The sequence below is a fragment of the Rhamphochromis sp. 'chilingali' genome, assembly GCF_963969265.1.
Source record: "Rhamphochromis sp. 'chilingali' genome assembly, chromosome: 19".
Lineage (NCBI taxonomy): Eukaryota > Metazoa > Chordata > Actinopteri > Cichliformes > Cichlidae > Rhamphochromis > Rhamphochromis sp. 'chilingali'.
In genome coordinates, this window is record NC_137946.1 from 16,530,896 (window position 1) to 16,547,614 (window position 16,719).

Consider the following 16,719-nt stretch of genomic DNA (forward strand, 5'->3'; position numbering starts at 1 on the left):
TTTGTTGCGTGAGGAGGGTTGTACTGCTTCTGTCAGCTACATGTTTGTGGTGTTTAAACGCACTTGGACAAAAATACTAGAATACTACCTCTAATAAATGTCACACACACCAACACATGCACACACACAGTATGCAAACTACATTGCCTGTGGCTTTTTAGATGCCCCCGGGGCTTTTCCTGTCCATCTGTGGTGACAGAATGACCACTCTGCCCCCTACAACTTGCGCAGAGCCATGTGGTACCACACACATACAGAAACACTACACCAGAAGCTCTACAGAAACCTGCCACTTCCCTGCAGAAAAGCAGCGTGAGTCTTGTTTGTCTAATTGACAGCATTCCAGCCAAGCAAACAAACAAGCCTAGCTGCAGTGTACTCGGTGACACATTTAGCTTTCAACACCTATGTCCTTTTGTATAATTGATGTAGAATCATACGAAGTAAACTTTTTGCGAAGGGTAAAACCAACAGTAAGCTTTGATATTCTCTCAGTTTCCCTTTTCATAAGTGCTACCTGGAACAGATGGACCCATCCAAACCTTGTTAACACGCAGCTTTTCAGGAAAAACAAAAAGACCATTAAAATTGCATAATGTGGTATGTGAGGTGAAAATCTTTAGAAGAATAAAGAATGCTTCTCTTCCTTTTAAGACTCAGTAGATTAAACACAGATCGAACAAATTACAAAATTACGTTTCATCATATAAAGATTGCTTGGCCATTAAACAGTGACCAGACATAGTTTACTTTCCGAATAAAGATGTTATATGGACAAAGTATCTCCTGAGCATGATATAAACGAAATCAAAAGCTTTGATGTAACATTGCTTCACCTAAGATAGAAACAGGGTCAGGGTCTGTTTGTGTGACTGAATATTAACTTAGAATGTCACCTTGTATAATTGTGCTGCTGTGAAAGCATTTGTGGGTGGCTAAAAGGCCCGGGTTTAGGTTGAAGGGGGTTTTGCCAAGTGACAATGACAGTATTAGCAGTTTATTCACTGTGAAGCACTCGGTGGCTTTAAAAGGCTTTTGTGTGAAATTCAGTGGAACAACTGCCGAGTATTACAAGCATGTGATAAAAAAATGTGCAAAGAGATATAAAACACATCATAACATGAATCTAATGAGGGAACAACAATTAAAACAAATGAAAGGTCCCACAAATATAGGTAAAGGATGATGTACATTTTAGCATTTTAAAACAAATATAAAACAACGTATGAAATCTTTTTTTAACGATTTTAGGTTTTTTTTCTCATCAGCACATTAGTGTTGTAATTCGTGCAAACCAGTAGCATAATACATCAACACAGTGTGAAGTTTCTCAGCCGTGATCCACCAGACCTTTCGACACAATAGCTGCCAGCCAAGTAAAAATAATTCTTAAAGAACAGAGAAATTAAACTGTAACCTGAGAAATGTGTCAAAGTGACTGGTAACAAAAATGTAATAGATGAACTTATGGACAACAGCTGTTGAAATATTATGTCTGCGCCAGGATATCTGCTCATTTTAGTTATTAGTCTCATCATATGCTTTATCTGATCTTTGGAGTCAGATGTTCACCTGTCTTACAGACAGATCTAAAATAGAATAATTAAGGGCAGACAGCTTGGCAAAGGTGTACATGTGTTCTGAATTGACTGATCAAACTGAAATCTAAAAACATGATTTGAAACACTGCAATATACATGAGAATGAATTATTTATGCTGCTGTACAGCTTCAATCAAGGAAATGAGATGAACTAAGCCCTGATCATTACGGGGATGGCTTACATCAAAGCCTCATAATGTGGGCATGTGTGTGTGTGTGCCTTTGCAAATTCACACACAGTCTTTGTACATGATTGATCTAGAGATTACTACAAAGAAAATAATATACTCGAATTGTATGAAGTTAATGATAATACAGGTGAAAATATGTTTTGTATTTGTCTGTGAAACAAAGTGTTTGACTTCACATGTTAAATTAACACCTGTGTTATCATGGCACTTTATGTCACTGTGCCTCATGTGAGAATGAATACTGTTATTTCATATAACTGTACTATCCGGTCGTTAAGTCTGACGTCACTAGCCGTGTCTGGTCCATATATCAAACGATCACTATGGCATTACTGAGAGTTGAAAAACTGTCTAAAGTCTTTCATCTTTAATAAAATGATCAGCGTTCTGTTCTACCAGGTGTAACAATTGAGTTTAACATCCAGGCATCCATGAAAACGGTATTTATGACATTTAACGGAGTTAGAAGTTAACAGAAAGTTAGCTCACTAGCTTCAATCTAATACAATATAGCATGTCCTGACTGCCGGGTTTTGGAAACAAATTAAAACGTACAGCTCTGCTATCACTTCCAACATAAATGAAGACGGAAAACTAAACAGCAGTGACGTTTGTAGGGTTACTGAAGTTTGGCTAGTTGGTATATAATGTAGGGGTGCAACGATACTCGTATCGATATTGAACCGTTCGATACAGTGCTTTCGGTTCGGTACGCATATGTATCGAACAATACAAAATTTTTAATCTATTTGATCAACTTTCCTTCTGACGATGCTGTCTGTGTTGAGCGCTCAGTGGATCTGCGCTCGACAGTGCAGCCTAGGCGGAGTAGTCGAAGGCAGATTCACTGAGCGCAGGGCAAGCTAGCGAGACAGAAGTTAAGCTCTCCTTGCAACATGGCAAATTGAGCCTCCCCCACCCTAATTCAGATCTGGCGTTTGGAACTATTTTGGTTTTCATGTGACGTATGACCCTGAAGGTAAGCGAGTCATGGACTAAAGTAAAACAGTATGTTGGATGTGCCACGCAATGCTCGTTAACGAGCTGACACCGTCCAGCCCCACGCACGGGGTGATCTGCAGTAGCTCGTTAACGGAGATTTGCCGTGTTGTGGCGTTAACGTCATTTCAACGAGATTAACGCTGACAGCACTAGTGGGAACACAACGAATATGACTGCACATTTACTCTGACATCATCCTAGTGCAAAGACAAGTGGAAACAGACAAAAACAAGCACGCATGGTACAAACTTTACCCGAGTCATTTAGACAGCCGTTAGCACATGATTCTCCTTATGGGGACCTGCTATGTTAAATATGCTGCTGAGAATATAGCCCAGAAGAAGCGTATAGTATAGCTTTTATTTTGGAAAGAGCCATTTCTCTGTAATAAACTCTCTTTTCCAAAGATGAGTGATTTCTCAATCAGATAGATTAATTTTTTTATTACTTTGTTGTTTCAGCAACATTAAATTTAAAAACTGTACTTTTGAGTTAAAAAATATATATATAATTTTAATAAATGACAAATTAAAAAGGCATGAACATTTTTTTTTGTATCGAAAAAATATCGAACCGTGACACCAAAGTATCGAACCGAACCGTGGATTTTTTTGTATCGTTGCACCCCTAATATAATGATGTGCTACGTGACCGCTAGCGACACAGCTATGTTAGCATAATATAAACAAGCTAACTTTTTTTCCACCCGATAAAAGTTAACGTGAGTGTTCTCGGTGGTCAGGAACAAATGTAATCGCATGGCAGGATGCTGTAAAAGGACCAAACTTCAGCCAGGAGATAATCCATCTGTGGAGTACACCAGGCACAAATACAGGCACACGCAGGTATGTACTGCCAATTTCCACATTTATTGACGTGTTTGTTTTGACAGCTGAATCAGTCACACAGTCTGACAGCTCACGAGCCCAGCTGATCTCTCTCTGGCCGCTCCTCCCCGTCTCACTATAAAAACACAGCGGAGGGAGACCATCATCAGTACATAAACACCATCAGCTGTTCTTACCGGCCTCGCAGCGCCGCCCTGTTGAGCCTTCTGCTCCACTCCTCCCCTGCAGCTGCGCCCGGGGCCACGCCTCCGCCACACACCCCCACCGCCCGTTCGAGGCCGGGGAGCCGTCCGGCCGAGCCAACTCCCCCCCTCGCGAGCGAGAGAGGAAATCGGCCACCGCCATCTGTGCCCCCGGCCTATGGATCACCTTGAACTTAAAGGGCTGCAACGCCAGATACCACCGGGTGATCCGGGCGTTGTTGGCATCCTTCATGCGGTGGAGCCACTGCAGCGGGGCGTGGTCCGAACAGAGGGTGAATGAGCGTCCCAGGAGGTAATAGCGCAGGGAGCCGACCGCCCACCGGATGGCCAGGCACTCCTTCTCCGCTGTGCTGTACCGGCGCTCGCGCTCCGCAAGCTTCCGGCTGATGTATAGGACAGGGCGGTCAGCCCCCCTCACCTGCTGAGACAAAACGGCTCCCAGCCCTCTGTCCAAGGCGTCAGTCTGCAGAACAAACGGGAGGGAAAAGTTAGGAGTGTGAAGCAGCGGCTCCCCACAGAGAGCGTCTTTCACTCGCACAAACGCCGCCTGGCACGGCCCCGTCCACTGGACCAGATCCGGGGCACCCTTTCGAGTGAGATCGGTCAGGGGGCTGGTTAGCTGCGCAAACCCCGGCACAAAGTGACGATAGTAACCCGCCAACCCCAAGAACCGTCTCACCTCCTTTTTCGTCCTGGGGCGCGGGCAGGATGCGATAGCCGCCGTCTTCTCCACCTGTGGACGCACCTGCCCGCCCCCCAGGTGGTACCCCAGATACTGCACCTCCCTCCGTCCAACCGCGCACTTCTTCGGATTGGCCGTGAGCCCCGCCCCCCTCAGGGACTCCAGGACCGCGGCCACCCGCAGCACATGCTCCGCCCAGGTGTCGCTGTGGATGATCACGTCATCCAGGTAGGCGGCAGCATACGCCGCGTGCGGACGCAGTACCCGGTCCATGAGACGCTGGAAAGTGGCCGGGGCCCCGAACAGGCCGAACGGGAGTGTCACGAACTGGTACAAACCGTACGGAGTGGAGAAGGCCGTTTTCTCCCTGGCCTCGGCAGACAAGGGAATCTGCCAATAGCCCTTGGTTAAGTCCAGCGTCGTGAAAAAGCGGGCCGTGCCTAACCGGTCCAGGAGCTCGTCGACCCGAGGCATGGGGTAGGCATCAAAGCATGACACTTCGTTCACCCTGCGATAGTCGACACAGAACCGTATAGACCCATCCTTCTTCGCCACCAGAACGATGGGGCTACACCAGGCGCTGTGCGACTCTTCTATTACTCCCATCCTCAGCATTTCCGCCAATTCCCTCTGCACGATTTTTCGCTTATGCTCCGGGAGCCTGTAGGGCCGTGAACGCACCGTCACGCCGGGCTGCGTCACGAAATGGTGCTCGATGAGGGACGTCCGGCCGGGCAGGGGGGAGAACACGTCCGCAAAACGCTGTTGCAACGCGACAACATCCGCTCTCTGGGCCTGTGTGAGATGGTCGTCACAAGGGAGGGAGGTGGGAATGATAGAATTTGGCACCTCAGGCCCCAACTCATCTCTCTCCTTCACCAGGCTCACCAGAGAAGCGGTTTCGACCTCTCGCCACTGTTTGAGGAGATTGAGGTGATAAATCTGCGCGGCTCCTCCCCTGTCCGACCGAGCGACCTCATAGTCCACGTCCCCGACACGCCGTGTGACCACAAAGGGACCTTGCCACTTGGCGAGCAACTTCGAGCTGGAAGAAGGGAGTAACACAAGCACTTTATCTCCCGGTGAAAATTGCCTGAGTCTAGCCCCTCTGTCATACAGGTGTTGCTGACGCTGCTGAGCCTGGAGCAAATTCTCCCGTGACAACCTCCCCAAAGTGTGGAGTTTTGCTCTCAGGTCCAACACATACTGAATCTCATTTTTGGCGGGGCTCGGCGAATGGTCGGTCCGTTGTAACCAGCCGACAGGCCCGGAACCGCCGGCGATGGTCTTCGGCGGTGAGCCCCAGCCTGTCCACCACCGCCCGGCTCACATCCGGGAAGCTGCTCCTCGACGCCGGAGGCAGACTCAGAGCCGCTGTTTGTGCCTCCCCAGACAGCAGGGGAAGCAGCCGCGGAGCCCACTCCTCCCGCGGCCATTGGCAAGCCTCCGCCGTGGCACGGAAGGTCTCCAAAAAAACCTGTGGGTCGTCCCCGTCCCCCATCCGGGGCACCGCCACCGACAGTGGCGAGGGCTTCGGCGTGGCAGCGGCCCCGACCAGCCGCTCCAGAACTTGCATCTGTCGGTCCGTTTGCTCCCGCAGCGCGGCCAGGTGGGCACGCTGGTCGGCCGCCTGATCCCGGCTCATCGTCGCCATCTCCGCTAGCATCTGCGCCAAGAATTGCAGAGGCTGGGCGGGTGGCGCGGCCTGTGTGTCGGACATTCCCCCACCGGCACTTTCCTGGGTTTCGGCACCACTTGTGGAGTACACCAGGCACAAATACACGCACATGCAGGTATGTACTGCCAATTTCCACATTTATTGACGTGTTTGTTTTGACAGCTGAATCAGTCGCACAGCCTGACAGCTCACGAGCCCAGCTGATCTCTCTCTCTGGCCGCTCCTCCCCGTCTCACTATAAAAACACAGCGGAGGGAGACCATCATCAGTACATAAACACCATCAGCTGTTCTTACCGGCCTCGCAGCGCCGCCCTGTTGAGCCTTCTGCTCCACTCCTCCCCTGCAGCTGCGCCCGGGGCCACGCCTCCGCCACACCATCCACAATACGAGGTTAGTCTTTCATATACTACTGCATGGGCTGGGCTGTAGTTACAATCTAAAGTTTTAAAAACTGAGCTTAAATAAATGATTAGCGGTAATAAAGCCGAGGGAGGTCAACAGTGATCACTGACTGTTTTAGGAGCTTTCTGAGATTAAATAGAAGAAAATACATAACTGTCAAGGGTTGACAATTTGTTCAAACACAGTAAGAGAGAAATGAGACACTGGCAGACCGACTCAGAGTTTCAAAGACGTGCGCACGGGTGAGAGTCTCTGAGCAGACTAACACACCGAGCACCGTTTACTCGCTTTATTTATAAGGCAAAATGGGTTACATAATACTTCCTCTTTCAACTGAAGAGGGGAGAGCTCAGGCATTGTCTTAGCTATCTAACTTCTGCACACAAACTGAAAAACAACGACACAGCAGTATTCATGCTTATCTGACATCGCAGACACTGAAGTAAAGAATGCATGTATATGTCCTGTCTTTGTCAAACATCTCACACACTTAAGCAAGGAATACATTGTGTTCTTTTCAACAGTAAGCTTTACCGTGTGAAAATATATAAACACTTGATTATAAGGCATACTTGTTTCTACTTGATTATACTTTAATGATTTAACTAAAATAAAAATTCTCTTAACATTCCCTCCTGATGTTAATATATTTCACATGTTTTACTCAATGCATAGTCACTTGTTAGTCACATTTTCAACTTGCACGTCATTCAGTGAAATAATTAAACAACAAGCTTGTCAAGATTGTCATAGAGATTTTCTTCTCTCTCTCCCACACTCAGCATACCATACTGACGATAGGGATCCTCCATAACTGACTGAGCCAAGACATGGTTTCCTAACATACGCTTGAACATGTTTGTCATTATGCTTCTCAGACATGGGATAATACAAGCAATGAAAAGGCAAAATAGTAACATCACACTGAAAAGGGCCAACAGGCCTTTAATCAGTAGAGATTTCCAAGAGCCGCTCAGCAGCCAGTCCCACCAACCTTGAGTATCGGTAACGTAGTCCTGCTGCTGAGCGTCTCTCAGTTGTTTCAAAACATTCAAAGCATTTGTCATGTTTAATGAATGGATGTTATCAGGTATGTAGGTACAACATGTAGTGTTAAACAATACGCAGAGACCACCTTTCTCTGCGAGAATGATGTCTAAAGCCACTCGGTGCTGCATGACAGTGATGCGAATTGCATCAATTTCTTCATTCTGTCCTTGATTAATGCGGGTTGAAGCATTTAAAAATAATCCAAAACGATAGTCCAGGGTTTCTATCCGTAGTGCGTGTTTCCCTACTCCTATCCATGGAAACAAAGCGTGTATTACCTTCTGGCTCTTGGTCCAGAGTTTGAAGTCATCTGGTACATCAGAACCAAGATATGGATCATGGGGCTTGAGGCCTGTGCTACGTTTAGCTCTGGTGTTGCTGTTCACTGACATCTTAAAGGTGTGGTCAGATACCAGAACAGGGGCACAGAGTCCGGTGCTGTTTGGTGGCAGCATGAAATAGACTTTCAGGCCACACGCCCAAGCTGCGCCCTGTACCCAGTATGTACCTGTCGATGAGCCGATGCCATCCCAATCTGGTGCCGCCAGGATCATGGAGCAGTTTCGGTTTTGTCCTAATTTCTTCAGACCCTGGGGCGTACCTGTTTGTCCGGTTGCTCCTGTGAAGTTAAAGCACACTGGGTGTTGTATGTCAGGTGGCAAAACAACTGAGAATGATTTCAGTTTTCTATGGCTGACGTTTATATGCACCCAGTAGGCTTCATTGCAGGTGTAGTTTATATTTGGGTACTGGTGGGTGCAGTTTGTTATGTTGTAGATTAAAGACTTTACACTCTGTGGGACTATATATTGTGTAGTGTTGTGGCATGTGTTGCTGTTTTGGTCCTTTATGGATCCACCTATCACCATCACAGGTTTTCCTGGTGTTGAGCAGGTCCCGGTAATGGCTTTGTCATATATGCAGAGTGCTTCAGCCTTGGTTGGGGGTTTTCCATACACTGTGGCATGGAGTGCTGTCGTGGGCATATGTGAGCAGACATAGCAGTTTGCGGCATTGTCTTCTCTGTGCACTCTGTCATGGACATACCGGTACCATGCATTGTTCAGCCACGGGTGGTTGTGTTCTTTGTCTATCTCCTTCAGGTGCGAGTTGTCGTGGGTCCACCTCTTAGGTCGGAGAATAATTGGTACTGTCTTGTGGGTTCCACTGGGCATCAACCAAAAGAGTGTCGTCATCAGGAGGATAGCCATTAGACAGAATATGTAGCACATGAGTAGTTTTCGTTTGATGTCACAAGCGCCCAAGCACAACAGCTTTGGGGCTGGAACTGGTGCTAGCATTGATTCTGAAGCTGGTTCTTCTTCTGGATTTATCAGGTTGTTTTCCTCAGTCATCTTGTTGAGATTTTATTCAGGCGTCCCTGGTGTTATTATTGGTTCTGCTCTTCGGTGGGATAGGTCAGTCTGATCTTCAGGGCGACCAGGCACACCCGAGCTCCCACGTGAGTAGCACTGCCGAGGAAGCACAGGGCGGGAAACCCGTTCAGCCCTGTCCTCCAGCAGGGGTTCACGTAAGAGTCAGGGGAACCGGCGTCTTATTGTGGTGCAAACACTTTCTTCACGTGGGATTGATGAATCCACGAAACTCGTTCGGCTATCTTACACGCTGTGGGTGTGGTAAGTAGCACCTGGAAGGGACCTTCCCACTTTGGAGCACTCCAGTTTTTCCGCTGGAGGACTTTAATCAGAATCCAATCACCGGGGTTCAACCTGCAAGAAACTGAAGAAAAGTCACTCGGCAGTTGATTGCTTAATCTCACTTCTTTATTCTCAAATAGTTTTGTCATCCATTCTGCCATTGTTGTTTCTGCAATAGATTTATTAATTGGCTCACTCATTATGGGGAGTGGAAAATGTCTGCCATGTACGATTTCAAATGGCGTTAGACCACCTGTTCCTTGAGTTATTCTCATCCATAATTTAACCAAGCTTAGACATTCAGGCCAAGGTTTTTTAGTCTCTTCCATACATTTCCTCAACCTTTGTTTAATTGTGCCGTTAGTTCTCTCGACTAATCCTGCACTTTGTGGATGATAAGAACAGTGATGTTTTATGCTGAAGCCTAAAGCTTCAGAAACTTTACTTATTACTTCATTTACAAAATGTGTGCCATTGTCTGATCTTATCAGAGATGGAATACCGTACGTTGGAATAAAATGATTACATAGACATTTTGCTACTGATATTGCATCTGCTTTTTTCACTGGGTATATTTCTGGCCACTTGGAAAATACATCAATTATCACAAGTGCATATTTGAAGGATTGTGATTCATTTAATTCTATGAAATCCATGTGGACAGTGTGAAATGGATGCGGTGGTATAGGGAAATGCCCTCGCTTTGGACGTAGATTTCCCTGTGCGTTGTGTCTTTGGCAAATCATACATGTTCTGATAAACTCTTGTGCTGAACTTTCAAAATTTTTTGTATAGAATTGTTTATTAAGAATATTAATCATCCCTCCTGATGACACATGAGTTTTCCCATGTGTCACTAAAGCAGCAGTTCTATGCAAAGATTTTGGAAGCACTGGTTTGCCATTACACATCATAAGGTTGTCTTTTAATTCTGCTCCATCTTTCACCCAAGATTTTTGTTCACTCAGCGATGCTGTTTTCTGTGCATCTGCTAGTATTTCTAAAGGTATTAGATCTATGGTTTCTGTTGTTAAAACATCAATTTGTTTTTCTGCAGCTGCTTTTGCTGCTTTGTCAGCAAAGTTATTTCCTCTCGTAATTTCTGTGTCATCCTTTTGATGAGCTGCACATTTGCATAGTGCTAATTCTTTTGGCAACGTTATTACTTCTAATAGCTTTTTTAGAAGGTTTGCATGTTGAACTGTGTTGCCTGAGGAAGTTGTCATTCCTCTGTTATGCCATATTTTAGCGAAATGATGAACTGCTGAATAGACATATTGACTGTCTGTGTAAACATTAACACTTTGACCCTTATATAAAGTACATGCTCTGATGACTGCGGTTAGTTCTGCGCTTTGAGCAGAGTTTGAGGAGCTGAGAGCTTTTGCTTCTATCACTTTATCAACAGTTGTGACCGCATAACCCACACAATTTCTACCGTGAATGTCTTTTGACGCTGAGCCGTCCACAAAAACATTACTGAAACTGCTCTGGGGGGAGCTGTATATATCAGTGCGAGGTTTTGTATCTTCCTCTAATTTTTGAATGCAACAGTGTTGTTCTCCGTCCAGAGAAGTCGGCAAAAGTGTACTTGGGTTTAGCTGGCCACACTTCTCTATTTTTATGTGTGATTGTGTAAGTAGAATCCCCACATAAGAAAGTTGTCTTGCATGCGTGAGGAAAGAGAGGTTCGCTTGGAGCAAAATAGAGGTCACTGCATGTGGGACTTTGATGATCAATTTATGTCCTAGAACAATGTCTGCACATTTTTTAACTGCCTCTGCTGCTGCTGCGCATGCCTGAACACAGGTAGGTAATCCAGCAGCTACAGAGTCAAGTTTGCATGAGTAGAAAGCTAATGGACGTTGTTTTTCTCCAAAAGCTTGAGTTAAGACTGCTTTCATATACCCTCCTGCACCATCAACATGGAGAACGAAAGGTTTTCCATAGTCTGGTAATGCTAAGACGGTACATGTCTGCAGTGCTATTTTCAAATCAACGAAAGCTTTTTCTGCTTCTGGAGTCCATTGTACTTTGTCTTTTAATGCTAGATCTTTACCATAAATGAGGTTCTGTAGTGGTTGAGCTAGTAATGCGTATTCTGGAATCCAGCATCTACAGAAATTGCACAGTCCTAAAAAACTCATCATTTGTTGTTTAGTTACTGGTTTTGGGGCATTTTGGACTGCTATCTTTCTGCTCTCTAACAGCTGCCTGCCTTGTCCTGTCAATTTGTGGCCAAGGTATGTTACTTCCTGGCTCCACAATTGCAGTTTATGCTGTGACACTTTATGGCCTTGCTCTGCGAGATGTTGCAAAACTGTTAATGTGTTTTCTTTGCACTCATCTTTTGTATGGCCTGTGATCAATATATCATCTACATACAACAAGAACTGCCCTGGGGCAGGGAGCGTACAAGATGACATTGATTTTCTCAAAGCCTCTGCATACAGAGTTGGGCTATTCTGGAATCCCTGAGGCAACCTTGTATAAGTATACTTTTGATTGTCAAAGGTGAATCCGAATAACTTCTGTGAGTCAGGGTGCAGAGGTACGGAGAAGAAGGCATTGGACAAGTCTATTACAGAGAACCACCGTTCTTTTGGTGTTACTTGATTTAGAATTGTGTGTGGATTTGCAACCACTGGAGGTATCTGCTCTGTTACCTCATTTATTGCTCTTAGATCATGAACTAAGCGATATTTTCCTGTATTAGCCTTTTTTACTGGAAAAATTGGTGTATTACACGTGGCTTCATTAGTTTTCACGAGAATACCTGCTTTTTGCATCTCTGCTATGACTGGTCTGATACCTTCTTTTGCCTCTGCACTCAAGGGATATTGTGGTTTTACAGGCCTATATGAGGTTGTAGTTTTTACCACTACTGGATCTGCTCCTTTTATTAGGCCTACATCCGTGGGTCCTTGAGACCATAATGTTTGTGGCAGCTTCTCTAGTTCTGGATGTGCTTCAATTGTTAATACTTGTCATTCATCTTGCTCTGTTGTGGCTAAATGTGTGGCTGGTGTGGCTGTCACCGGCCAACACAGCGTTAGCCTCATGCACCCAGTTCTACGGCCTTTTTGCCAGTCCTCACACTCTATTTTGTCATATCTGTCCATTTCTACATTTCTCAGCACTGTGCCTAACTCAGACCAAGGCGTTTGGTCGTTGCGTGCAACAGATACATGAGGGTTGCATATCTTATTTAAGCGCTGCACTGCATCTGTCTGTAACACTGAGCATACTGCATTACCACTCTGTGTCACATACAGGTGTTGTAGGACTAGTTTTTGCGGTCCTAGTCTGTGCACTTGTTGATCATAAATTTTGTCTGGACCTGGGACATATTTATACCACAAGGTGTTGTGATATTTTGCTGGGTCCTGTCTATGTGAGTGCTCAGGTAAGTACATATTAGCTTTGGCCTCTAATGGTTCAAGTTTTGGTAAATCTAAGGCCCAGTAATAATTTGGCTCACCTAAACCTTCACAAACAAAAATATCTTCAGTTTGGCTCTGACTTTCAGAGAGTAGGAGTCTGGCTTTCATGCCACTTTCTTCAGGAAAAACTCCTATTTTTAATTTTGTTAAAGCATCTCTTCCTAACAAATTTAGTGGACAAGATGGATCATAGATGCACTGATTTTTGCAGGCACGGCCACTATCTCTATGTGACATAAAAAGGGGGTCGGTTAGATGCTGTTTTGTCACATGTCCTGAGGCTGATTTCACGATTAAGGTATCTTTTGAAGAGGTTAAATTTGGGACTTCTACTGTTAGGACAGTTTTACAAGCACCTGTGTCGCAAAGGAATTTTATTGGGACCCCGTTAACGTGCACTATAACGGTGGGCTTTGCTTCTGAGCCTAGCAGCAGTTGTTCAATGTTGTAAACTTCCCCTTCACTTGTTTCACTTCCCTTTTCTTGTGCTAGTCATTCATCACGGCGTCTGCGCCTGTCATCTCCACCTTCCTGTTCTTGGCTTACATTTCTACAGTTTCGAGCAAAGTGCCCGATTTTACCACAGTTATAACATCTCATATCTCTTCTATCTCTTCTTTGTCCTGCTTTTTGCTTTCCCCTACTTTGCTTAAAACCTGCCGTGTGTTGCTGTCCTGAGAAGGCTATAAAGCCTGTCTCTGGATCAATCATGAAAACTCCTTCTGTTTTTTCTTTTTGTTTTTGAATTTTGACTGCATGCTCAGCATATTGTAGGGCTTCAGGCAAGGTTCCTGTATTTTGAGTGACCCAGTGTTTGTCTACATGTGCTTTTATCTTAGGCAGTAGACCATTTAGGAAGGCATTTTTTAATTGTTGTTGAAAAGCAGACAGTGGATCGGCATCATAATTTAGCCCTGAGTTTTGTCTGAAAACTGGGCGTAGGCGATCCAAATAGTCTGATGCTGTCTCTCCTTCCTTTTGTTTGCACTCTCCTATCTTTCCATAATCTGGCCTTGGGGCTAAAATAACTTCTATTCTGCCATACAAGTTATTAAGCTCCTGTATTAATTGGGGAGTGTCTGGCCCCAACACGTCACCGTTTAAATCATTTCCTGTAAATTGACCTCTAGCTCTAGGAAGACTTAAACCTAATAAATCTTGAAAAACTTGATGCATCTCATGACCATTTAAACCCCACCCCTGACGGATCAATTCCACTGCATCTCGCCACGGCCGGAAGCCTTCTTTAAGGGGTGGCACATCTTTTAGTACATTCTCTCTGTCTTTATGAGACCAGGGTCGGAATGCATAAATTAAAGGCTCACCGTCTACTGGTATGACTCCTTGGGCGTCTGGGGGACCAGTGGGTTGACCGTACCTGGGGTTAGATAAGGCTACCATTGGAAACTGACCTACAATTTCTGTTTTTTTGGAATGACCATGCTTAGTCATAAGATCAAGTTGTTGTCTGGCCTCCATATAGGGATTTGAAACAAAAGGTTTGTGAGGAGAGCTTACAGGAAGTGCTGACGTAAGGTTAGGTGCAGCTGCTGCAGGCTGTGCAGGCTGAAGAGCATAAGGAGGGGGGTACGGTTTTTCTTCTCCTGCAGTTTTCTGTTTATCTTTAGTTTCCTGCTTTTGGGCACGTTTAGCAATGCGTTTATCGTTTTCTACCATCCACGCCTTGAAAAGGTGCCATTCTGCTAAGCGTTTTGCTTTTTTCTTTTGGCTCTTTTCCTCAAATAATTCTTTTTGTAAAGCAGCCTTTAAAGCAGTTATTGATTCTTGATTGCATTTGCCTTGCCAGGCTGGGCAATAAATTTTATGTGGATTTCTCCACCTATTTGCACTGACTCTTCCTGCATTTGGACAGTTTTTTTCCAACCATCCTTCATCTGCTGTTAATTTTACTTTAGTTTTAGAGTTACCCATTTTGAACTAATTACGTCAGAACTGTGACACCTTCTTTGGCATGAAAAAGTGAGAATGGGTTTTCGATAACAGCCTTCTACTCTCCCACTAATTGAGAGAGCGGTTATCAATTTTACGTGATGAAGCACAACCCTTTTTTCCACCTTTACCAATACGTGAGTGTACACAGGAAAACAGTTTGAGAAGTGGTTCGACCGCGTATTGGGTCGTAAAAACAACTCACTCCTCACAAACAAAGCGCGTTTCTATGATTTTTATTGAGATTTTCCGTAGGCCTATTTATTTGTGTAACACCTTCACCTTCAGCCACTCTTCTTGAGTGACCGGAAACCTGTTCCGTTGCAGCCACTCCCAGAGCGACCGGAACTTTTAATAGCGATTTTTCTAGAATTTCGCTCTTGCCTGTCGTCTTCTTAGTCCCGCATGGACACTGAGATCTGTCGGCGTACCTAGGTTTACACACTACTTAAAGGAAAATCTCAATATCAACGTATTTTAGCGCTTGGTGGAATGCGTGTCATATTCACCTCTACTGTGGCGCTGCGTTTTAAGATCCGGTGCTCATCGGGTCCTGGAGCCGTGAAGGCCGAACGCTGACCGGAGATCGAATTCACGTTCCCGGGTTTTTCGTTTTACTGATCAGATTTCTTCCAGCGCAGGCGTCACGACGTCAGGATCCGATGGAGACCGTCTGTGGAAAACTAGACGTTAAAATAACAGTCAGTTCTCCGGCTACGAAGGACCAATTAAATGTCAAGGGTTGACAATTTGTTCAAACACAGTAAGAGAGAAATGAGACACTGGCAGACCGACTCAGAGTTTCAAAGACGTGCGCACGGGTGAGAGTCTCTGAGCAGACTAACACACCGAGCACCGTTTACTCGCTTTATTTATAAGGCAAAATGGGTTACATAATACTTCCTCTTTCAACTGAAGAGGGGAGAGCTCAGGCATTGTCTTAGCTATCTAACTTCTGCACACAAACTGAAAAACAACGACACAGCAGTATTCATGCTTATCTGACATCGCAGACACTGAAGTAAAGAATGCATGTATATGTCCTGTCTTTGTCAAACATCTCACACACTTAAGCAAGGAATACATTGTGTTCTTTTCAACAGTAAGCTTTACCGTGTGAAAATATATAAACACTTGATTATAAGGCATACTTGTTTCTACTTGATTATACTTTAATGATTTAACTAAAATAAAAATTCTCTTAACAATAACATTAAACATGTTAACAACACAAAAGCCATATTAAATGCAGACTACTTTAGGCCCGGATGTAGAATTCGTCACATCATCACTTAACGACCGGATATAATGGATAAGTTAACCTATATCGAAGCAGTCAGTTTTCTATATATGTCTATATAAAATCATTTGGAAAAAATTAACACTGAATTTAATTGGAAAAATTGCACACTAATACAAGTACACTACGCTATAATACAAGTACTCTACTGTGTTGTAGTGAAAGGAAGAAATGCCACAAAGGTGTTACGCCACACTCATTAAATTTGTGTTGGTAGCTGGGATCAAATAAGTTATCCCATGTCATTTAAATACCGCTCAGAAACATTTCTATTAGCAAAAGAATATTTTGGACCCAATATAAATGTAAAAAGAATGTGTTTTGCTAAGTCAGATTGATATGACCTTTACTTTAAACTATAAAAAAAATATTGTTTCTAGCTGGCGTACAGAATGTCACCTGAAAACCCTTTCCAGTTTGATCCTATCAGCAGAACGAAATGTTTTCTCTCTGTCTTGTCTGTTGTCAAAATGATCTAATCTTTGATCTCACACTGCCAATGTTGTGTTTTCACTCAACTTTATAGTGTATTTATGTACAGTGTAAAGACTGTAGTTCGTATCCTCCTGTCTTTCAGTCATTTTTGGCGGCTACAGTTTGCAGATGTCCCTTAAACACCACCTCTGCAATAGCTTGAGGAGTGGGCAGAGGTAATGCTAAAAAAAAAAGTCAGCTGCTAAATAATAACAAAAACTTGGCTTGCATTAGT

The 16,719-nt window shown here is 44.5% G+C and overlaps 1 protein-coding gene across 3 annotated transcripts; it reads right to left on the bottom strand.

The window, feature by feature from the left end:
* Positions 1 to 6,825: 6,825 nt before the first annotated feature.
* LOC308387066 (uncharacterized protein) lies at positions 6,826 to 15,921 on the bottom strand. Of its 3 annotated transcripts, none has more exons than XM_080866947.1 (2): positions 15,220 to 15,921; positions 6,826 to 9,389 (listed from the first exon to the last, which is right to left on the bottom strand). In XM_080866947.1, the coding sequence occupies exon 2, from the start codon at positions 9,012 to 9,014 to the stop codon at positions 7,332 to 7,334; it is 1,683 nt and encodes a 560-aa protein (XP_080723073.1). In that variant the 5' UTR covers positions 9,015 to 9,389; positions 15,220 to 15,921; the 3' UTR covers positions 6,826 to 7,331. The 3 variants fall into 3 exon arrangements, with proteins under 3 accessions (XP_080723073.1, XP_080723072.1, XP_080723071.1); XM_080866946.1 differs by having other exon boundaries at positions 6,826 to 9,399; XM_080866945.1 differs by having other exon boundaries at positions 6,826 to 10,305; positions 11,661 to 15,921.
* Between the last annotated feature and the right edge of the window lie 798 nt (positions 15,922 to 16,719).

Coding starts and splice junctions, on each gene's coding strand:
- LOC308387066 (XM_080866947.1), bottom strand. CDS start 9,014: ATGACTGAGGAAAACAACCTGATAAATCCAGAAGAAGAACCAGCTTCA.